Genomic DNA, 23,534 nt, shown 5'->3' with positions numbered 1-23,534 from the left:
TGAGAGCTCCAGGCTGCTTCCAGCCCCGGCAGAAGGTGAAGGGGAACCAGCATGGAGAGCTCCCATGGCGAGAGGGGGCGCAAGAGGGGGCAAGAGAGAGAGAGAAGATGCCTTTTCAATAGCCAGCTCTTAAGAGAACTCTTGTGGGAACTCATGGAAGGAGAACTCACTCATTACCTCGAGGACAGCACCAAGCCATTCATGAGGGTTCCGCCCCCACAACCCAGACACCTCCCAGGAGGCCTTACCTCCAACATTGGGGATAATATGTCAACATGAGATTTCGGGGACAGACATGTCCAAACTATAGCAGACTATAATATAAAATAAAGTATTGCCCCCAGAATACAATGTTTCCTAGGAGTGGGAAAACAAAGTGGCAAAGATTATTCCCAAGAAATAAATGCTCTTTCTTTCTTTCTGGTCCATCTCGGCCCCCCACACACACGCAAACACAGTATCCTCCTCTCCTCTAGAATTCAGTCTCATATACTTAATTCTCCTCTGTGGAAATGGTCAGTTTTATCCAAAGAGAAACAATATATGTACCTTTCATTCTCAAACTCTGGAAGAAAACATTTGGAACCAACTAAAATTAGAGTAGATGAGATTAAAAAGACTTTCATTACTATTAATACTTTTAAAAATAGTAGATATACTCTCACCACACAGACTCAGTTTATAATTCTTTTTGAAAACAAGCTGCATATATACACTGTAATCATTTTTTCTAAATCTGATTCTGTTTCTATTAAAATTTTAAGGGAAAATAGCATTTCATGTTGCTTTGGTTCTCAGAGAACCTCTAGAAAAACGAGGAGGAGGAGGAGAAGAAAAAAGAAGGAAGAGGGAAGAAGACGAAGAAATCACCCTCTCTTTTTCCAGCTCTAAATGGTTGAGGAAATCTGCCAGTATATCCACTCCCTCCTTTTTTTCACAAGAATTTCCTACTTCAGTCAGAACATTTAGAGACAGCAAGAAGAGCTAGATTTGTCCACAGGAGACTTTAATAATACTGTACTTTGTATTTACAGATCGTATATCCTTGGTACTTCATAGCTCATTCTCATTTTAAATTTACAAACCAGTATATGAAAGGACAAGGTTTAGAAGCAACTCTTTTCCTGCCCAACAGTAAGTTACTAATGCCAGAATTAGAACTCCTAACCACTGACACATGTGGCCCTACAACTAAAGATCATTCTCATAATATAAAACGAAGTGTCCTGTAAGTAACATAGCAATTATCAAATAGCCCATTTATTTAAGATAATTTTAAGAACCATGGAGCTTTAATCATATAAATAGCCATTTTAAACCTTATAGGCCTACATTAATATGAATATAGATTAAGGTATCATTCAATCAAAACTAATACTATGAATTGATAAATATATACATATATAATCAAATCAGTTACACAAAGTAGAATATATTTCCATCAAAAAGTCAGCAAATAAGCCAACATACTAAAAAACATGAACTAACTGCTTTAAAAAATTTTCACTAACATGCGATAATTCTGAAAGCTACAGATGCCACTGGTCAGACTGTTCATGTGCCATTCAGTCTCTCCTTTTTGGCAATAAAAACATCTATTGTCTGCTGATTCAATTAGGAAGGGAAGGAATCCATTCCTCTTAATGGCGCTAGCTGTGGTTTTAACCCCGATGTCTTTAACACTCAGATGTCTGGGAGATTCTGTAAAATCTGTCTCAAGGAAGCACAGGCTACCACGTGAGCATCTGAAGGGAGATTAGCAAGCGACTGAATCAGCTTCTTGACTATTGTCTTCAAACACTGGTGGGCAGCATTCAAGTCTCTGTCAAATTGCTGTCCTTCAATCTGTAGAGCCAAATGACTGCAGATGTTTCTAAATTCCACACTATCCTGAAATGAACAGCAAACACAAACAAGACGTTAGACAGATTATGGGGGACATTTGCTATGCCTTGCTTACCCGGCTTCCATCCTCTTCTCTTCTGGTGACAGCACCCCGATTTTTCTCTCTGAGAACTACCCTCCTCCATTCTCAGCCTATGTAATTGGACCAAAGCTGATCCTAACTCCAAAGGCGAGGCCAGTCACTCCTTGGCCAGGTGGACTGGTCAGGGATGGGCAGATGCCAAGGCCAATAAGCCACCATCCCAGGTTAGCTGCTAGACAAGCTGTAAAGAGGGTCTGCTGTCCTCTCTGACCAAGGCTATTGGAAAATACCTTGCCACTATAAGGACAGAGTTCAAATAACAATGAAGCCAACACAAAAGTAGAACCAAAAGATTAAAAGAGACTGACTCTAATCACACTTTCTGAGCATGTGAATCTATCTATACTTGAGCAATAAACCCCGCGATTTTTCAGCTGAGTCAATAAATATCCTTTTTTACTTCAGCCAATTGGAGTTAAGTTTCTAAAAGAGCTGTGACAAATATACAAATAGCCTCTGTTTCTATTATTCCATACTCACTGTGTTCAAAATTCTGTTCATATTCTGTTCCAGTACAGAATTTGTTATTTAATGGACATGGTCTCAAGAAATTCCCAATGCAAATTTAGAAAGAACAGTTCCCAGGGAGTTTAAAAGAATGAAGTCATTTAATAGACTTTTAATCTCCAAACATTTTACATTCTAAAATCCACTGCAAATAAATAACATATTGAAATCATTCCATGGTAGTGATAATGGTGACTATATGATCTATTTTCAATATAGGGAAATGACTTTCCCCGGACTTCTGGTTCTGGCAACACAGCACACTTAGCGTCCCCAAAACCCTTTGCTACTGAATTCCTAGAATTCTAAATAAAATGGAACAAACATTCTTTCTGAGCTTGCAAGAAAGTAAGGGAAATCTTTCAAGAGCCAGGAAAAAAAAACCACACACACATTATTTTAGCTGCCTACCAGTATCATCAAGAAAAGAAAGTCAGTCTCTCTGGAGCTGGGTTTCGGGTGGAGAGTAAAGTTGCCCCTGACACTGGGTAACAGTGGATGTGTATTACACAGTCCTTTAAGTTTGAAGTTGTCCTCTATGTCACATACACATATGTGGGTGTTCTGGGAACATCTATGCTAAGAAATTAACTTACAATTTGCCAGGAACACATGGCAAAAGAAAATAGAAACCTGTTCCCGGGAAACATGTCTATATCCCACATCCCACAATAGTATTCCTATAAACCCTCTGTTGAAGGTAAACTCAACATATCAATAAATTTAAAATATAATCCATCATGATATAGCAGACACAATGTGGGACAGGATTAAACTCCAAGAATTTCAAATGGAGACTGTAAAACATGTTTAAAATGATGAAAGGTATAAAAGAAGGAATCAAAAAAAGTTTTAAGAAAAAATAGGCTCAAAAAGAACCAAATCCACATCTAATGAAAACTATAGTGAAAATCAAAAACTCAATGGGCAACTTTTTTTAAATTTTTTGTATGTTTATTGGACATTTGTGTTTCTTCTCCTATAAATTGTCTCTTCCTGTCTTTTGTCCATACATCTGAGTTGTCTTTTCATCTATATTTTACAAGAACTCTTTATATATTTTCCCCTTAGACATTTATTTTTTGACTTTATGATATATTGTCACAGAGTAGTTTTTCATTTCTATGCTGTCAAATTTATCACTCTTTTTCTTTTTTTTCTCCTCTTCTGTCTCCTAATCCCTACCCATCTGTACAGATGCAGAGGGAAAATGTTCAACAAGTGTCAACACAGGCTATCTCTAGGCAGGGAAGTCGAGGTTGGGTGGTGGCTCATATCTTTGTACTTTTCTATATGGGTTGATTTTTTTTTTTTTTTAAATAAAGAGCATGTATCATTTGACCTGGATTTCCAACAAAGTGCTTATGAGAAAACATCTCCCAACAAACAAAACAAATGTCCATGTATTTCAATTCAGCAATGGCAGCAGGACCACCATATGAGAGAGGTGCTGGGACAGAACCATAACTAGGTTGTAAGCCCTGCACTCAAGATGCACCAAGCTACCATGCTTCTTGGGTTTTTGTTTGTTTATTTGTTTGTTTGTTTTTTCTCTTTAAAGCATTCTTGCCTCCGTACCTTTGTGTGTTGCTCATTTCTGCTCAGAATGTGTCAAGGGGTTACTCGGATGATCTGTCCCATAGCTTATGGGGTAACCTGTACTGCTGAAGCATATTGCTTGGGAATGGAAAAGTGGGGGAGAAAAAATCACTCTGTACTATTTCCCCAAGATCCACATCAAGGGAAATTGTCCGCTTGCTTTATAGAAGTAATCCAACTCGAAGTACAAAGTGGAAGGATCAAAGGAAACATGCAAAGGGCAATTCAAAATAGAAGGAATCACTGAAACACGTGCTGACGTGTGCCTGTTAGCCAGTCTGCAAAGGCATTCATCACCCAAGGAAGATGAAAATGCCTTTAAAAATATAGTTGTGGGCCCAAAATCTGAAGTCAATTTCACGTTTACTATAAAGAATCAAAGAAGGCACCATTTGGGGAAATTACACATACAATAAAATTCAACTGCTGGGCTGTATGGGTCCCTGAGGCCCGGGGCAAACTTCAGATCTCTGGCGAGTTTGCAAAGTCTCTTTATTTTACTATTCTAGTACAGTATATCCTTTTTATCCTTTCTCAAATATATTAACAGTCAAAGAAAACAAATTAATAGGAATAGGCTTTCCACGGGACTCTTAAGCCAGGAGAGGGAAAAATAAAACAGGTGATTGCCTCTCTTCCTTGCTAGGAGGTCTGAAGGCCAACTCTGGATCCAGTGATCATTACCTCCAGCCAAACTTGTGCTGATTCTGCTGTGGAAGGTGGCTGTCACAAGTCACAGCGTCAAGGCAGCAGCCTATTAACTGGCTCATGGGCTTTCACCAGAAACTCCCATGATGATACTGGCGATGGTTTCACTCAGGGCGCTTTCCATGCAGGGACAGAAGATCCTCCCAGTGGCTTCTATTTAGCAAGTCCCAGAGGCTCCCAGAAATGATGTAATATATTCTACACGATGCTTTGTGCACTTTGCCAGAGTTATTAGAACTATATGGCTGAGCAATCGAAAAGCAGGGTTTGAAACTTCTAAAGCCTTGTATAATTTCAGACTCTGCATAGGACATGTATTGATTGCTACAGCAGTCTAAATTGATGGCCAGCGTTTACATTTTAAAGTGAGCTGAGATACTCTCCCATGACTCAGCTGATCTACTGGGATATTGGCCTCGGCCTGTTTAACTCAGTTAATGAATTAGTTAAATTTATTTAAAATGTGTATCAAGTCTCCACTACATGAGCTACTAAGCTGGATAAAAAGCAGTAAGACATGGTACCTAATTTATATCATCTATCTAAATGTCCATTGAAATATGATTAGGGCTATGGTAAAAACACACAAAAAACCCCAATCCTATGGAAGAGTAGACATTTATACACTCAGAATTTAAGCACAGCACAGGGTTCATACAAAGCTAGCTCTGATGTGTGAATCCTTTCTATAGCTTGCCAGATGTGTTATTGTCCACAATTCATTTGGACACACTAGAGAAACTCATGTGCTTAGGAGGCAATCCCTTCAAGGAGATAGCGCTAGTTTTTAGAACATTTTTTTCCTTAATTTTTAGCTTAAATCTGCCCTATGGTAGTCAGAATAATGGCCTCCCAAAGACATTCACATAGTAATTTCCAGAATCTATGCGTGTGTCACCCTACATGGCAAAAGGGACTCTGCAGGTGTCAGCTGGGATGCGCAGCCCTCCAGAGTTACAAAGACCCTGGGATGCACACAGAGCTCATGCCTTCAAGAGCACTTGACTTGCCGTCAGAGCTCTGGTTCTGCTCCTTTGACAGGCCGTCCCTGGACAAGCCACTTTATCTACGGAACACTCAGTTTTCTCATTTGTAAAATGGAAACAATAATAGCTACCACATGGAGAGGTTGCAAAGGTCACATTAGCCCACAGATATGAGAGCTCTTTGTCTTTGTAAAGCACCCCTTTACATCTAAGGTTATAAATAAAGAATTCTACTAGATGCTGGGAGGTCAGTAGGAAGGAGAGGAGGGGAGGGGAGGGGAGGGGAAAGAAGAAAAAAAAAGAAAAAATCTGCCCTGTAGAAACTTAGAATCTAATTGATGAGATGTCACACAGAGTAAGATTTAAGTTCAGGAAGAATTCTCAAATCCATCATGTGCCTTTGCAGAAGTGAGTGGAGGCTTGGAAGAGGCATCAGAGAAGTGACAGGCGGGAAGGACTGTATTAGGTCCTACAAAATAGGTGGTGTTGGGAAAAGCAACATTTGACTCACAGGGAAGAGACGGCCCCTGTAATTAGAATGAATAACACAAGCCGAGGTCTGGAGTCAAGAAGGAGGTGGGACAGCAGGAAGGGGAAGACTTGTCTGAAAATAACAAGAGTTTTGTGTTACATACCAAAATAATAGATTGTGTGGAAAGCCTTGAATGCCAGAGTAAAGTCCCTGGACACATCCAATCACGGGAGTAACATGGCAAACCGGCTGTTTAAGAACACTGGTCTGGCCTGTCAGCCTAGCACCTTCTAGGCATCGGACTGCAAGCTCGGCTCCTTCTACACTTGTCTCACGTCACGCTCACAATGATAGGTGAAAAGAAATGTGGCTTGGGGAGAGGAAATGACATACCTAAGTCACACAGCAAGTTAGTGGCAGAGCTGGAACTAACCTCTCTCCTTCAGAACACCAGTGTTCATCAAAGTCCTGCCCCAAATAGAAACTGGGCCAGGTGCAGTGATAACACAAGCCTGGTGGCCAGGAGTTACAGAGCCATGGATGCTACCGTGGGGTGAACAAGCCAGAGAGGCACTAAACTAGCTTTGGGGATGGAACAAAATGTCTACAAATGAATCATGTCATTTCTTCCTTGGCCAACTTCATGCTATTTTTCTTAAGGTTGACTGAGTGTTACAAGTGTTACAAAGCCCAAATTGACTATGATTGAATCCAAACTGAAGACTGGCCTACTGGCCCATCCCTCTTCCCTGCAGCATAATTGAGAGGGCTTGGCTATTTGAAAGATATTCAAGGCATGGAACCTTCTACACCCCATGTAAAACCAACCCCCAGCTAATCAGAGACCTCCCAGCTGGAGCTCTCCCTTTCTGGGCTCTGTTCTCTCCTACCCAGTATAAGGAAGGTCAGTAAAACTTGCCACACTTGTACTTTTCTGCATTCTGCATTGTGTATTTATTAGGAATGTGCACATCTGGAATCTTTGAACAAGTGAAAATGCACCTGCAAAGTCCAAAAAGAAAAGTTAAGCCCTTTTTTTAGCTTCTTACTGAAAATAAACACTCTCATCAAAACTGAAAGTTTGGAGACAAAAAGAATCTAGCACCAGGAGTCCATTTCAAAGCTTATTTTCTGAAACCAACAGCAGTGCATAATAAAGTTGAAAATACAGTATAACTTCCTAGGGTCTAAAATGCAGATAACATAACATTTAAACAAATCACAGGGTTTTTTTTTTCCCCTACCATGTCACCTTGGAAATTCACGTCTAGATCTATGTAAACTATAAATCAGTTCATATTCACTTAACCACTGGCTTTAAATAAGTTGGCTGTTTTCCAAACTGTCACGTCTTGAGCTATATTCTCCCGCACTGGCCTCTATAAGCTTGTTTCTTCTCATGTTTTCCCCTCCAACTCTTCCTGAAGGCCTCATGTCCTCTACAAAAAGCATGAAAGAAAGGGGGAAGGGGAAGAGAAGAAAACAAGAGAAAAGAAAGAGAGAGAGAGAGAGAGAGAGAGAAAGAAAGAGAAAGAAAGGAAGGAAGGAAGAAAAGAAAGAAAGAAAAAAGAAAGAGAAAGAAAGAAAAGAGAAGAAAAAAGACAAGACAAGAAAGTAGCTTTTCCCCAGTCTTCTGTGATGGGGCCTGACTTTAATAAACACCTGGCCAGCAGACTGATCTCCACTAAAGTCACCCACTGCTGGGACCAACAAAGGCCCCTTCCTCAGATGCATTTGGATCCCTCATACTGGGTGTGTACCTAAAATGGGAATGTTGTTTCTGCTTTAGGGGGATGTTGTGAAGAACATACTATGAACTACAAATTGCCCCAACTTCACTTGGTTCATCAACATCTGGCTTTGAGCTACAAATTCACAGGGCCCAGGGCAGCCACCAGTTGCCTGAACCCAAGGTCAGTCTCAAATAGATATGTAACTGTGTATAATAAACATCCAGTGAAGAATGAAAGTATTTGCCAGTCACCATAAAATGTCTATCGTCCACAGGAAATTAAACATTTTACTTGTGGTGTACCCAGTGTAAATGCTCACAAATAACTAAGGTTCCTTATGCATTTGCTTTGGGTACAGCACCATTTGCAGTTGAAAAGTCCAGTGAAAAGCACTTTTGTGACAGGTACAAGCACTTGATTCAAGGACATTCACAAGGCAAACCCAAAAATTGTAAAATAAAACATTGTAGCATTTCCACCAACATGTCAAACAAACATAAGTAGTTTGGTTTTAGGGCCTTTTCTATAATATCTTTCCCCAAATTTTCATTCAGAAAGCTATTATGTCCTGATTTTTATATCATTTGTACTATAAGGAAATACAAAGCTATAAATAAGTTGCTTCTAGAGCAGTCACCATATCCATGGGGAGGGGGAGGGAACAACAGAAATTCTGTGACTAGTCACTAGGCCTTTTTCTAACATACAAGCACAATTTTGTCCTGTATAAAGAGCAAACTGGCAATGACTACTGATGGTATAACCATGAGCATTTATTTCTTCAACAGTAAGTTAATAATTTTTGAAGACACTATTCTCAAATTTGCAAAAGCTGGCTTCATAACTAACGTTAATGGGGAAAAAAGCACTCATCGTCGATGTCTTCCTCTGAGCAACCCAATATTCACACTTGCAGTTTGCAATGACTGTGAAGCCAAAGCCAACAGTTTTATGACTGTTGCTCTTGCTCTGCTGAATGAGAAAACCAGCAAGGTCTACCGAACGTGATGGAATAATTGGTACCACAATGAGCTAATTGAAACGGCGAGCTCACAGGCAAGTTTAATCTGCAACGGCAAGAAAGTTCTTTTGCCTTCGAAAGTTGGCTTCAGCCATAGTTTCCATGAAACCTGCTTCAGAACAGAACTCTTGGAAACTATAAATGTTTTTTAATTCCCAAAGGAAGAGAGACAACATTCAAGCAGAATAGCTTCATGATTAGCTTGGCTCATGGTCCCTATGTGAATTGGTCATTTTCAGAAGTTTAAAAATCCTAGACTGGCTTCATTTTGGTGTCCTGCAAACTTCTATGCTCCCTTTAGGTGGAAATGTCTAATGCATTCTCACTAATGTTACTGACTTGATAACGATTTCTTCAGTTCATCCAGTGTCACTGTGTAAGGTGGGTATCACAGAAGGAGGTACATAGGCCACCCAATGTTTCCATCCCTTCCAAAATTCATGTTGAAGCCCTAACCCCCAATGTGACTATATTGGAACTTAGGGTCTTTAGGGAGGTCATTTAGGTGAAATGAGGTCATAGGGTAGGGCCCTCATCCTATAGGATTGGTGTTCTGATCCGAAGAGACACCAGAGACATGCAGAGTTCTCTCTTTCTGCCCATACCACTCACTAAGGAAAGGCCATGTGAGGACACAGCAAGAAGTCGGCTGTCTCCAAGCAAGAAAGAGAGCCCTCAATAGAAACTGAATTTGTTGCACCTTGATCTTGGACTTCCAGATTCCAGAACAGTGAGAAAATAAATGTCTGTTCTTTAAGCCACCCAGAACAGAATTGTGATATTTTGTTATAGCTGCTGAGCTGACTAATACACCCAGTCCATGATGTGACTGTTGCAGCCCAAGCAATGTACAGTGCACAGCATGTACAACATGACCCTGTCTACCATGTATTCTCATGTGTATTACTTCAACATGATGTTCCTAATAGCCCTATGAGCTAGTGCTGTGATGTTGCAGAATGAGTCAGATAAAACCTCATTTCCTACCTGCAGGGTCTTGAGCAAGGCCCTCAATTTCTCTGAGCCTCAGCTTCCTCCTATAATAAATGTTTATCAAGTTGGCCAACTCCAGTCTCTGCACCAAATCTAATAAGACTCGGTAGTGTTAAGCCTTTTTCATCCACCATAAAGAAACTCATTTCATGGTTTTTTGCATGTGTTTGCTAATTTCTGAATGTTCAAAAGGAATAATTAAGTGTTGGTTTCTTTAATTAAAGAGTAAAATACTAGAAAAATATCTGTTATTATTGTGATAGGGTTTCTCTGCCTCTATGCCTGAAAATATCACTTCCTTAGCCCTCAAGTGTTTTGCTCAGCTCCATGGTGACACTTCTAAGTCTGTCACTGGGCATGGGGCTACAGCTGACCTCTGGATAGCAGAGGCTTTGTGGATGTCTTTTTGGGTCATTCTAACTCTGTTTTTGTCAGTAGTCCCAGAAAAGTAAACAGAGAGTTCATGGATCAGATTAATATCAAGAATGGAACTCACAAAAATAATAGTCAATAAGAAATTATGAGGCATCAACCCCTAAATAATAATAAATAATAATTACAATAATGATAGTAATTCAAATCAATGGAGACTAAGACTTTCAACACATTATCTCAGTAACTCTTTAGGTTAGATCCCACTATCCCCACTTTACAAGTGAAGAAACCAAGGCACAGGAAGGCTAAATATTAATAATTTGCCCAAGGCAAATTATTGGCAAGAAATAGCAGAGTAGGTTTAAAATGCTCCATGGGACTTGATCACTGTGCTGTGTCGTCTCTGCTGCAAAGCCCCTGATGCCTGTCACATCTGGGCCATGGGCTTTTAGTTCAGGTGAGTCTCTCACCTATCCTCTTGGGCAAGTAACACCACCAAAGAGACCTGCTGCTGGGAAGGTTTCCAGATACCTCTAAGTGATACCCAAGCGTGATTTCCATTAGCAGAAATCCTCCTGAAACCATTCTGTTGGATAAAGCCAATCTGCATGGTGTTAATTTAAAAATATAGAAAACACCCTTCCAAACTGTTTGAATTAACACTAGGATTAACGAAGCCAAGTCTGTATAACCAGCCCCCAGAAAGACAGAACTCCGGCTCCTCAAGTCTAAGTGCTATGTAATCAATAATCTGCAAACCAAACAGAGATATAACCTGTTCTCCAAACAGCAAACAAGCAAAAGTCCAAGAGGCTGGGAAGGGGGCAAATCATGCTGAGAAACTGCTCCCCGCTTCTCTCCTTCTGAAAACACTGGCTGTTCTCAGGGGCCCTAAAACTCATCATCCCCCTGCAGTGCATAGCGGATGCCAGTAGCATGAAATGAGCTCTGGAGACTTGTAGAAAGTGGCAGCCACACATCCAAATGTCCACAAGCTTTGCTCATGACAAGGGAGGAAAGGGGGTGGGTAGGTGATGGAAGCTTTTAGCAGGTTTGTGGACCAAGATGATCGGCAAAGAGAAGGGAGTAGAAAATGTAAGGAGAGAATTGATAAAAAAAGTTTCAGGACAAGTGAAAGACGTGCTCCAATGCTTAAGACAAAGAATTTACAAGGCGGGAGATGAGCAGCATTTATTTATTCGAGATAAGAATGAAGATGAATGGAAATGTGATTTTTTTTCTTTATGTAGGAAGACGATATCTGTGTCAGATGGCCTCAATTTTCTCAGAAAAGGAATGAGAGGGTTCAGGTCTGGTTGAAGAAAGATTGAGGAAAATGTTTAGGACCAAAAGTCAACTAGGAAGGGCTAAAAGGATTGCCAAGTAGAAATGACAGTAAGACTAAGCTAGAAGGGCACAATTTGTAGCAGACTGCCTCCACAGCGCAGGACACGGGCTTTACTCCACTGCCACCGAGTTGGGTCAGACCCTCAGACCTGACTTTCAAACTGAAAACTATCTTTCTGTGATTTCTCCAGGCTTCTATGATTTATCTACCCTTTGCTTGCAAGATAATCCAAGGTCCTCAGAGTGACACATGGGCGTTTCCCAATCTGGTGCCCATTTAAGTCTCCAGCATCATTCTTTGCCTTCTGCCATATTGAACTGACTGCAGTTCCCCGAGAGTCCCAGGCCCTTTCAATGCTTCTGGGCCTCAGATCACAGGATTCCCCTTTAACATTTTTTCTTTTGAATGGCTGGAGAGCAAGATTCATTTTTCAAAAGGCTGCCTCCTCCAAGATGTCTTCCAGGATCACCTTAAGGCAAAACTGATCATTCAGTCTCTCCTTTTGACAACCTATCTCTATGCCCTGTATATGCTTACTAAAATCACATGGCACTTCATAGTTCATCAATTCTAAGACAAACTTTTTTTTTTTTTTTCACATTTTAAAAATCCCTGAAGTTAGCAAGGCACGTGCCTGTAGTCCCAGCTACTCTGGAGGCTGAGAGAAGAGGGAGAGCCCAGGAGTTTGAAGCTGCAGTGTATTATAATTACACCTGAGAATAACCATTGTGCTCCAACCTGGGCAACATAGTGAGACCCCGTTTCTTTAAAAAAAAAATAAAAGATCCCTGAAATTAGGATGTAACTTATAATGAATAGTGTATCATAGTTTAATTCACAGGATTTTAAAAAATGTCTTGGTGGTACCAAAAAAAAAAAAAAAAACCACAAAAGGTACATCTTATTAATACATTGGAGAGCATTTGGTGAAACTGAGCTTCCTTTTGTAACTTTCTAAGGTGAGTGTAGAAGTGCTTCTCATCCTGGTTCCCCACCCGCTTTTGGCATAGTCTGGAGACATTTTTGGGTCTGTCAACTTGGGGCAGGCCCTAGCGGGCAGAGCCTGGGGATCCGGTTCCACATCCTATAATACACAGGACAACCCCAACAGCAAAGAATTAGCCAGGCCACGGTGTTGCTAGTGCAGAGCTTGAGAAATTGGTGTAGAGAAACAATACTTATTTGGGTGTATAATATGCATTATCATGTTTGATTTAAAATAAATCTTTTACAGTGTGTAGTGCACCTTGACATACAGCAACTTTTGCCAAACCTTGGTTTGTACAGCAGGAATAGCAACTCTTGAGAAGCGCCGTAAGCTTTTCTCATCAGCCCTCCCTAACTCCCTTCTGCTAGACTCCCGAGGGGAATAAAGCAGCGCTCCTGGTCAAAATGTGAAAGCCAGAAGGTCGCGAAGAGATTTGTGACCTTAAACCAATTAGGTTAGTTAATGGCAAGGCCAGGACTGAAACCCAGATGCCCAGATTTCCAGGACCCCACTCGGCCCGGGAGGCAGCTGCGCTGTTCCCTGGCTAAACGGGCTGACACACTCTGGTACTTTAAGAGGAAATGCGCCCGACGCATATGAGCTGGGTGATTTAGCAAGAGTTTAGTATGAGTATTCACGCTTCAACACCCGGGACCCACCCGGCTCTCACCCCACTTTATGAGAATTTAGGTTGACTCTGTAAGGCCCCTGAGCTCTAAGGGGAATTGGATTTATGCAAAAATAATTGTGATTCATGCATGTGAAGGTACTTTAAATAAATGTAGATGATTTCATCATACAAAAGGCAGAGGGGACTCTAGGGGCAGGGTTATTAATTTGGAAGGGGGTTGGGGGAGCTGTCCTCCATCCCTAGAAGCTGCACGTGCGGAAAGGGCCTTCAGCTGGCGCAGGAAGCTGATTTATGTGAGAGGGAAAGGAGTTCCAGAGGAAGGTTTTCGCGAGGCCCCTCTGCGTCTGGGTTCTGCAGTCAGGCGAGCCCCCAGGTGGGTCTGGAAGAGTCCCCAGAGCGTCACCTGGCCCCCTCCTTTTCCCCTCAGAGCTGAATCACAGTGGGCAGCTGCTCTCAGGATCCTGCGGCCCCACCGATCTCCATCCCGGCCCAGCAGCCCCGCCCTGCGGGGGGACCCTGCGCGCCACAGGGGCTGGCGGGGGGCGGACTCACCTTCAGGTGGATGGGAAAGGAACGCTCCTGCTGGAGGGGCCCCAGCAGCGTCTGCTCCACGCTGACCAGCTCCGAGGTCGAGTCCACCACGCGCGCCAGCGCGCTGCGCATCGCCATCCGAGCCAGGGTGCAGGGCCCGCGGTCCGGGGGGAAGGGCAGCAGCTCCGCGCCCCCCTCGGCGCCCCGCACCACCTCCACCTCGGGGGAGCTGGCCCGCGCCCCGGCACCCCCATTCCTGGCCCCCACGCCCCCGCGCCCCTCCTCGCGCCGGGACCCAGGCCGAGCCCGCAGCGGGCCTGAGCGACGGGCTGGGACGGCCGACACGTGATCCGGGTCCCGCGGGCCCCCAGGAGTGCCGGGACCATCCCCCCAGCCCCACTCCTGCTGCAGTAGCTGCAGGGTCTGCAGAGCCACCATTTGGTGGCTGATGGAGGCCACTAAGGGCGCGGGGCTGGCCATGGCCTCCGCCAGCGGCTCGGCGCGCTCCGCGTGCAGGTGGAGCGGTGCGAGAGAGGCGGGGGCTCCGGGGGTCGCCAGGGTCACATTTTTTAACCCGCGGCTCCTCGGCCTCCGAATCTCTCAGCCTGTGCGGCCGGCCCCGCCCCGGCCCTCAATCAGTGGCCTGCGCTGGCCCCTGCCCCGGCGTGGGAAGTCCGAATCGGCTTGTTCTGACCCCGGGGCTGCCTGAAGCGCTCCTCGATGTGCACTTGAAAATAAGCCAAATGCTGAGCGCTGCTGCTTCCTCCTCTCTAGGGCTTTGATGGGAAAACGTGCCGCTTTGTGCGGACGCATCAGTCAGCAGGGATACCCCGCCCCCACCTCCTTCGAAGGATGCCTGCCAATGACCACTTAGGCCCAGGAGGTGGGGGTGTAAAAGACCCACCCGGAGGGCAAAAGTGCAAAGAGTCCTAGAAAAACTCACAAAAAGAAGACTGTGCCAGATTCTCCTACCACCCCCCTTCCCAACCCTAGGGGAATTTTCAGAAATTTCTTGGGGCAGCCTTCAAGGCCTTGCATCCATCCCCCAAACAAAACTAGAAGGACTTGTCTCAAAGTTCTGCTCTTCTCTGCTTTGTTCCACACCGTGTGCACCGTGTGCACCGAGAGCCTAGTCACTGAAGTGCCATAGCGCGTCGGGCGCGGCCTGGCCCTGCCCACGTGAGAAGCCTAAATGGTTTTGTGTGAAACTCTCGAAGGACTTAGGCAGTAAGGTTGAAGCTAAATCTTTTCATGAGCCGTGAACCTGGGACAGCTGTACAAATAGTTACTGGTTTTAATTAAACCTAACATGGCTACTTTCCAAACTTAGAAGAAAAAAAAAAAAACTGGGACTGGCAATATTACGCTTTGATAGATTGGGAAGCACTGGTGTGGAATTGGACTTAAGAAAAAAGACATTTGAGGGGAATAGTATGGAGATCTGTCCCAGAGTAGCATTATTTCTGCTTTCTGCCTGCAAGGAAAGCCATTAGCTAATCCCATGGCCCAGTCAAACAGGGGCAACGGTGCAAGCCCATAGCAGACAGGTGAGCCCTGACAGACCCGGAGGATGGGATTTCATTCTGCCACTAGAAGCAAGACCCCACCCTTGGTGCTGTAGGATCTGGACAGACCTTTGAGTAGAAAAGCCACTCCAGTGAGCCTGTTAGTACAGAAGGATGATCATGAGAGAGAAGGCGAGGTCCTTTAAGGTTTCTATAACTCTGGGACAGTATGACCCCATATAATCCTCCCAGCTCTCCAGCAAAGGATCCTTCTTGTTCTCTTCTCACTGTTTTCTTCGCCTATGAAAACAAACCTGAATGCCAAGGTAAAGAAAACTTTTCTTAAACAAAAACGAGCATGTTCACACTAATTATAACTAAGTAAAAATGCATGTCTGTGCATTGACAGAGGGGAAATTACTTTGGAGGGAAGTAAATAGTTTAATGTTGATTAGATTCTCTTGCCATGAAGTTACTTACGTTCAAAATAAAAAATAGAGAAATTTTCCTCTTGTTTTTTAATCCTCAAATGTTGAAGTGCATTAGGTTCAGCAGAAACTAACCAGCAATAGCAAAAACTAACCCGTAATTTTCACAGAGCATTTCAGATCTCCAGGGCTGCTCCTCTTTCCAGATACACAGGAAATCCAGTTTCATGGGCTAACCCTTCCACTATCAAATGGCTGACTGCAAAACTTTCTTGACAGATGGAATTCCAGCCAACGGCAGAATTAAAATCACTAGACACAGCCTGACCTGAGGCTCCACTGTTCCACAGACCACGCTGACTCGAGCTGTGAGACCAGCTGAACTTCAGGAGGTATGAGAGAAGGGGCCAGAAAACCTAGGGCCCGGGGGATGGTATATGCTGCTGAAATAGCAGCCTCCTTTTTCTAGTGTCCTTAGGGAGCACTGGATCATCCAGCAACTCAATGCTTTGTCTTGGCCATGGGTCACACTGTCCTTTGCTATGATCTTGAAATAGCTTATGTTCCAAATCATTTTCACAGGCTATTGAGATGAGTCAATAGCGTGGCAGATCCACCTTTGGTCTAAAACACCTCCAAAGTTACGTATGCTGGGCTACCAGAACAAGTGACAAATTGCCTGCTCCTTAGTCACTATACGCACAATTTGAGGCCATTTGTATAATAAAGGACACATTCAAAAGGACAAACCACTGGACATCCAATGTTTTTGTTTCACAGCATCTATTTCACTATTTTATGGAGACCATACTCTCATTTCTCAGCGGATAGTCCTCTTCCTCCACACTCAGTCCCTGAGAGCACATGGGATGAGCCCGTCCCTCTGCAGAAGGGGACTGGATCATCTAGGCTGAGCCCATTCCCACATCACATTCCCACAGTGAATGGTTAGGAATGGGCACATGACTCAGCTGGAGCCAGTGTGACGGTATCATTTAGGATACTTTTGGCTGAATGCACTGTAAAAAACAATGGAACCAAAGCATACAGGCCAAAAAAAAAAAAAAAAAAAAAATCCAAGAGATGAAATAGCAAAAAAGATCAAATTCCTTTTTAACAAGAAAACTCAGTATAAAGGAATTTAATCAATAACAGTAATTAATTGTGTCATATCACAAAAAGTCCAAAGGCAGGGTGGCTCCAGGGTTGGTTAATGCAGCAGCTCAGTGATGTCATCAAAGCCTTGGTTCCTTCCACCTTTCTGCTATGTGGTCCCCAGTACATTAGCTTTGTCCGTGGTCTTTGGACTAGTTCTGTGGCCACTAGATAGCTTCAGTAGCTGCCGGCATCACATCTAGACAACATCTGGAAGAAGAGGCTATCTCTTCCTGTGCATTCCTTCTCAAGAGCAAAGAGACATTTCCCGAGAGCCTTCATCTGACTTTCTCTCACATATCTTTGGCCAGAATTGTGACTTATTCTTGCCTAATCAATCACAGTCATGAGAGTCTTGGGTGAACCAGAATTCACTCCAAGCTAGGCTGGGTCTAGCCTCCCTTGAAGCATTTGGTTGCAGGGAGGATGGAGAATACTTGATACAAATCAAGGTTTTGTTACCAAGTAACAGCAATGCCAGCAGAACATAAGGAGGCTTTTGCAGGGGCTGCTAGGTAAAGAGCATATCCAATTTCCACAGCTGCTCCTCTTTCCAGATACACAGGAAATCCAGTTGCATGAGGCTAACCCTTCTACCAAATGGCTGACTGCAATGACCCCTGTGCGAATGAAGCTGAGAAGAAATAAGTTTTGGAGCTCCTGCAGCCATCGTTTGAGTTTGAGGGGAGAGCCTGCCTATGAATGAGCCAACACCCATGGAGAGAAAACACTCGTGAGAGAAAAGCCAACAGGTGTATACAGAGAAAGCAGTGGCCTTAAAGCACGATCTGAGCCTACCATTTAGCAGCACAAGACAGCCCCACCTCTGTGCTTTCTAGTTCTACAAGCCAATAAAATCTCTTTCTGTTTGAGGCACTTTAAGTTGGGTTGATTGCCTCTTGCAACAGAAAAAGTCAGAATTGAAGTAAACATCATGACATATGTTACAGAAAGGACAGCATGTTAAAGGAGTGACCCTGTGACCCAGTACCCCTTAGACAAAGCACTGCTAAAAAGTGCCGCCCACCAACTACTTCCAGCAATGCTTTTGCCATTCACCTAACCCTTCTATTTCGACAATTGTGGGAAACGCTCGTTGAGCAACTCCGGTTGTTCTGACAGTTGATAGGAGCATTTAAAAATGAGCACTGGAAACGCTCAGGCCCGTGTGATGTGGGCTGGAAGAGGGAAGGGGGTAGAAAGCTCACTGAAGTGAAAAGCATTTTTCCACCTGTTAACAGACAAGGTAGAGTGTTGTTAGAGAAACAAGTATTCGGGCACTTCTTTTAATCCAAAGTTTCCTTTCCCGCGTGAGCAAAAGACGCCAGTTCCTGTGCGGAATCGTGGAGAAGCCCCGCACAGTGAGAACAGAAGGGAACTGGCAGAAGGTACAGCTATGGGAAGCCTTCCTCAAAGGACTTGGGCAGAGCCCAGATACCTTGGAGCCCTGCTTATATTCTTTGGCACTTTTCTCTAAAAGGGATCCAAGAGAATTCCAGAAATGGAGATGTTAACCTTCAGCGCACCCTGGTGAAGTTCACAGGTGGGGGCAAAGCAAAATATGTCCAAAGACACCAAAGAGTTATTATTCTTGAAAGAAAATTATGACTGAGGAGAAACAGATGCTGAAGAGATATACCAAGATACGAAAACGTACTGTGAAAGGGAAAACAATGGAACTAGGGAAAGGTGTAGACCCAAGAAAGAAAGAGCAAAAAAGCTCAAATTCCCTTTTTTAAACATACAATTGTAATGTTTGAATATGCCAAGTCGTAAAAATAAACGTACAGGCCGTTCTAACTTTGGCCTAAACATTTGATTTTCGGGGGGAAAAAGATGTAATACTGCCCCCAAATCTCTGAATTGCCAAAAACAATTGTTTACATAGGACAGTGTGTTTTCAGGACATCATATATGTGCTGCCTTCCCACATCCTATGAGGGTGTGAAGCTAAGTGCAGCTTAGTGAAGCCAGCTAGTCAAGAAAAATAGGGAAGGGGGGGAAAGTGAGGGGAGGGAGAAGTTGAACATGTTGAATCCCACCTGCTGGTCCAGGGGTGATCTGATGTGCGTTTGGCCCTTGCAGTTTGACTCCTCAATGCAAAATGCAATTCTTTCTGGACATATAAATCATTTTACTTGGTTCTGTCTTAATAATCAGTTATTTGGTTTCATCTTAATAATCAGTTTATTTTCAAGAGGAATTCCTGATACTGGCAGATAAAGAAATCAAAATTGGATTTTAAAAGAGTCGATATAATTTTTTCTAATTGTTGTAGCTTTGGTAGATGGTTAGTTTTTAAGAGTGACAGCACAGTGGATTTTCACGCTGCCCGCACATAATCTCAACAGGACAACCTTGCTGGATTTCCCTCCATTTCTGATTATAAAATCTAACCCCTGAAGAATATCCTTTCCCTTGGAGGGAAACATTTAAAAGCTGCTTGGTTTCTTCAACTATTTTGATTGTCTGTGTAGATATGGCTTATATAGTATTGAAATGTGAGGGGGTGAGGGAAGAGTATTAGCGATAAAAATGGGGGAAGGCAGAAATGCAGGAAGTGTTGTAATGATTTTGCAAATGAAAAAAATGTGGCCACCCTTATCACTTCCCATGATCATCCTGTATTTTCAAGTTCCAGTAAGTATCCTTTTAATGTGATTGAAAAAACTGCTTGACTTAGGTTGATATACTTAAATTTAAAGAAAAATCTTCCCAGTCCCTTTCCCTATATTCATCCTCATTCCCCTACACACATTTTTTTTTCTTCTAAGGAATTTTCTACTCTTATTCCCAATTTCTTTTCTGTTCAATGGCTGAAAAGACATTGGGGTTTTATTCACTCTTTCATTTACTCCGCTCTCTCCCTTCTATTAATATTTTTTTCCAGAGCTCCCTTTCCTATGGTAATTGTAATGAAAAATGTGGTGAGGAGGAGGTTTGGGGGCCCACATGGTTCTTCTGTTTAGCTTTTGCTACAAAATCAGTATGGGTATGTTGATGAAGGCAAAACTTCCTACTGGGAGATTCAGTAGACTCTCCATCTCTGAAACCCTGAGTGCCGCAAGGGAGAAATAAACCAGTTTTGAAAACTGGACTAGTGCCTTCCCACATTGGCTCTCTGGGCTAGGAAAACAAGAGAAGCCAACAGATCTGCATATTTTATTTGTTTGGTCATTTTAATCACTTTTGTTTCAAAATATTATTGAGAATGGTCAGAGGAGTTGAAATAAGGTAAGAGATGTTTTAAAAATAAAGATCGGTAGAGCATGACGGAAGTGACTCATTTTTTTTCTCAGAGAAAAAATATAAAATATTTTAAAACATGTTTATATAAAAATATGATATTGCATATTTTAGCATAAGGAATATCTCTTTTTTAATTCTCATCATCTGTTTCTCTACTGTTCACTGTTTGTTAATTAGCAAGTGGAGTCTTAGAGATGCTGATCTGACCATAAAACACAAATGGTCTTTAAACGTAATCAAATTTCAAGCTTTTGTTCAAAAAATCATATGTAAATTTTATTTAATCTGTACTTTCCATTTGAAAATTGAAACCACATTCAACATGATCTTTAATGCCTCTGTTCAAATATCTAAGCTTTCTCAGAAGCTTACATCACAGCCTTTGATGGATAATTCCTAGATAATGGTAGATAATTTGTTAAAGAAGCATTAAGAAATTCTTAATGTCGTACTCATTTTAACTAAAAACAAAATCTCATAGTTTGTAGTAGAATGTTAATTTTAATACACAATGCTGTTTAACAGTGGCTTATTTTTTAAAGAATTTTGAGTAACTGTTATTACAATGCCAGGGTAAATTATATAATATATATGATGGATTAAAAATCTACTTTGAAATCCCTTGTTTATTTAACACAGTTTATATTAATACTATCCTTCAAACTAAAACTTTTCTTTAGCTCCCTTAAATTTCCATGCTAATGTTTTGAATTCTCAAATTGCTTCTCATAGGAGAAGCAATATAGTATAGAAGCTAACAGATTGGGCTCTTATGGATGATAAAAACATCTGCCTGGAAAGTCCAAGAGAATCAACTTAAAAACAATTAGAACAAATGAGAATTTACTTCAGACATATATAGTCAACATACAAAAATGATTAGCTTTCCTATATACCATGAAAACCAATTAGAAATGTCAGAGGGAAAATGGTTCAATTAACTCATATAACAACAAACCTACAAAATAATTAGAAATAAACTAGCAAGATATTTTCAAGACTTATGATGAGAAACTATATATAAAAAAATCACTAAAAATTACAAAAGAAGACCTAAATATATGGTAGAAAATACTCCCTTTCTGATCAAACATTCCATCAATTTTCTCTAAATTAATCTAGAAACTCAATGTAATTCCAAACAAAACTCCAATGGGATTTTTATGAACCTAGGCAAGCTCATTCTCAAGTTCATCAGGAGAGAAAGCATCAAAAATAACTAAGAAAATTCTGAAATAAGAACAATTAGGAGAAGCTTTATTATATATCAAAATGTACTATAAACTATAGCAATTTTTAAAGTATAGTAATGGTACAAAAATAGACAAATAAATCAATAGAGTAAAAAATATATATAATTTATTTATATCAAGTCAGTGAAGAAATAATAATTAGTGATATGACAATTGGCTATCCATTTGGATAAAAATAAAGTTAGATCTGTTCTGCACTTCATGTACATATATAAATAACAAATGGACGAAAGACCTAAATGTCTTATATTAGAACTATAAAAGTACTGAAAGAAAATACTGTTGGAACCCAGAATAGCCAAAGCCATCCTGAGCAAAAAGAACAAAGCTGGAGGTATCATATTACCTAATTTCAAATTATAGTGCAAAGCTGTACTAACCAATCAGCATGGTACTGGGATAAAATCAGACACATAGACCAATGGATTGGAATAGAGAACCCAGACATAAATCCATGCATTTACAATCAACTCGTTTTCAACAAAGGCTCCAAGAACATGCACTGGGGAAAGAACAGTGTCTTCAATGATAGTCCCCAAAAAACTGGATATACATATGCAGAAGAATGAAACTAGATCCCTATTTCTTACTATATACAAAAATCAAATCAAAATGGATAAAAGACTTAAATGTAAGACCTGAAACTATGAAACTACTAGAAGAAAACTTTGGGGAAATGCCTTAGGACATTGGTCTGGGCAAAGATTTCTTGAGTAAGTCCTTAAATGCACAGGCAACCAAAGCAACAATAGCTAAAAAGCTCCTACACAGCAAAGGAAACAATCAGCAAAGTGAGAGACAACCCACATAATGGGAGAAAATATTTTCAAACTATTCAACTGACAAGGGATTAATAACCAGAATATACAGGGAACGCAAACAAAAAAGGGAAAACAAACAAAAAAAATCTAATTACAAAAATGGGCAAAAGATCTGAAATGAATTTTCTCGAAAGAAAATATACAAATGATCAATAGGTATATGAAAAAATGCTTAACATCACTGATCATCAGAGAAATGCAAATCTAAACCACAATGAGTTATCTTCTCACTTCAGTTAAAATGGTTTTTTTCAAAAAGACAAACAATAGATGCTGGTGAGGATCCAGATGTCATAAAGGAAAAACTAGATCAATTTTATTATGAAAATATTAAAACTTTATTTGATAAAAGACACCATTATGTCCCTGTTGCAAAGACTGCTATTAGAAAGAATAGGTACAACTACAGCTACTAACATGGAAAAAAAGCAAGTTACAAAACAATTCACTCACCTGACAAATATTAATACTGATTGAGTACTTTGCCTGGACAGGCACTACTCTAGAGGCTGGGACACAGAAATAGATAAAACAGACCAAATTCCTCCTTCACAAAGCTTACTTTCTAATGTGAGTTTGATGACAAATAAACCAATAAATATAGCTCATAACGTCCCATAATAAGTGCAGTAAAGAAAAATAAAGCATTGTGTATTGTGTGTGTGTGTGTTTAGTTGCTGGAGAAAACCCAATTAGCCGAGGCTTAAATAAATAAGGATTTATTTACTGTGTGTAACAGAAACTGGTGAGGGGGGAGGGAAGCTGGGGTAGATCATCAAGGACTGAAGAAGTTCCTTCTAGCTTCCTGCTCTACCCTCCTCAGCACGTGCCTTTTGTCTTATTGGTTACAAGATAGCTGCACCATCATGCCCAGCTAGGTTTTTTTTATATATATATTTTTAGCTGTCCAGATCATTTCTTTCTATTTTTAGTAGAGAAGGGGTCTCGCTCTTGCTCAGGCTGGTCTCGAACTCCTGACCTCGAGTGATCCTCCGGCCTCAGCCTCCCAGAGTGCTAGGATTACAGGCGTGAGCCACCTCGCCTGGCCCTGTTAATACTTTTTTTATCCGTGCAATAAACCCTTCATGTTTTCCTGTCATGGAAGGTGCACTGTCTGTACATACACTCACTAAATTTACCAAATCCAGTCCAACTTTACTACATTTATCTTGAAAGTTGTTGAAGATATCTATTCCCTGCATTCTTTTTGCAAGAGTGCCCAAAGCAAATAACTCTTCATAGCA

General features: G+C 41.5%; 1 protein-coding gene across 1 annotated transcript; it reads right to left on the bottom strand.

Moving 5' to 3' along the window:
• Positions 1–1,270: 1,270 nt before the first annotated feature.
• Positions 1,271–14,402, bottom strand: DLEU7 (deleted in lymphocytic leukemia 7). The gene is made up of 2 exons (XM_069467266.1): positions 13,901–14,402; positions 1,271–1,890 (listed from the first exon to the last, which is right to left on the bottom strand). The coding sequence occupies exons 1-2, from the start codon at positions 14,357–14,359 to the stop codon at positions 1,684–1,686; spliced, it is 666 nt and encodes a 221-aa protein (XP_069323367.1). The 5' UTR covers positions 14,360–14,402; the 3' UTR covers positions 1,271–1,683.
• Positions 14,403–23,534: the final 9,132 nt, after the last annotated feature.

The sequence above is a fragment of the Eulemur rufifrons genome, chromosome 4 (genome assembly GCF_041146395.1).
Source record: "Eulemur rufifrons isolate Redbay chromosome 4, OSU_ERuf_1, whole genome shotgun sequence".
In the NCBI taxonomy this organism is placed as follows: Eukaryota; Metazoa; Chordata; class Mammalia; order Primates; family Lemuridae; genus Eulemur; species Eulemur rufifrons.
The sequence above is the reverse complement of the archived record's forward strand: the minus strand, read 5'-3'. Positions and strand labels throughout refer to the sequence as shown.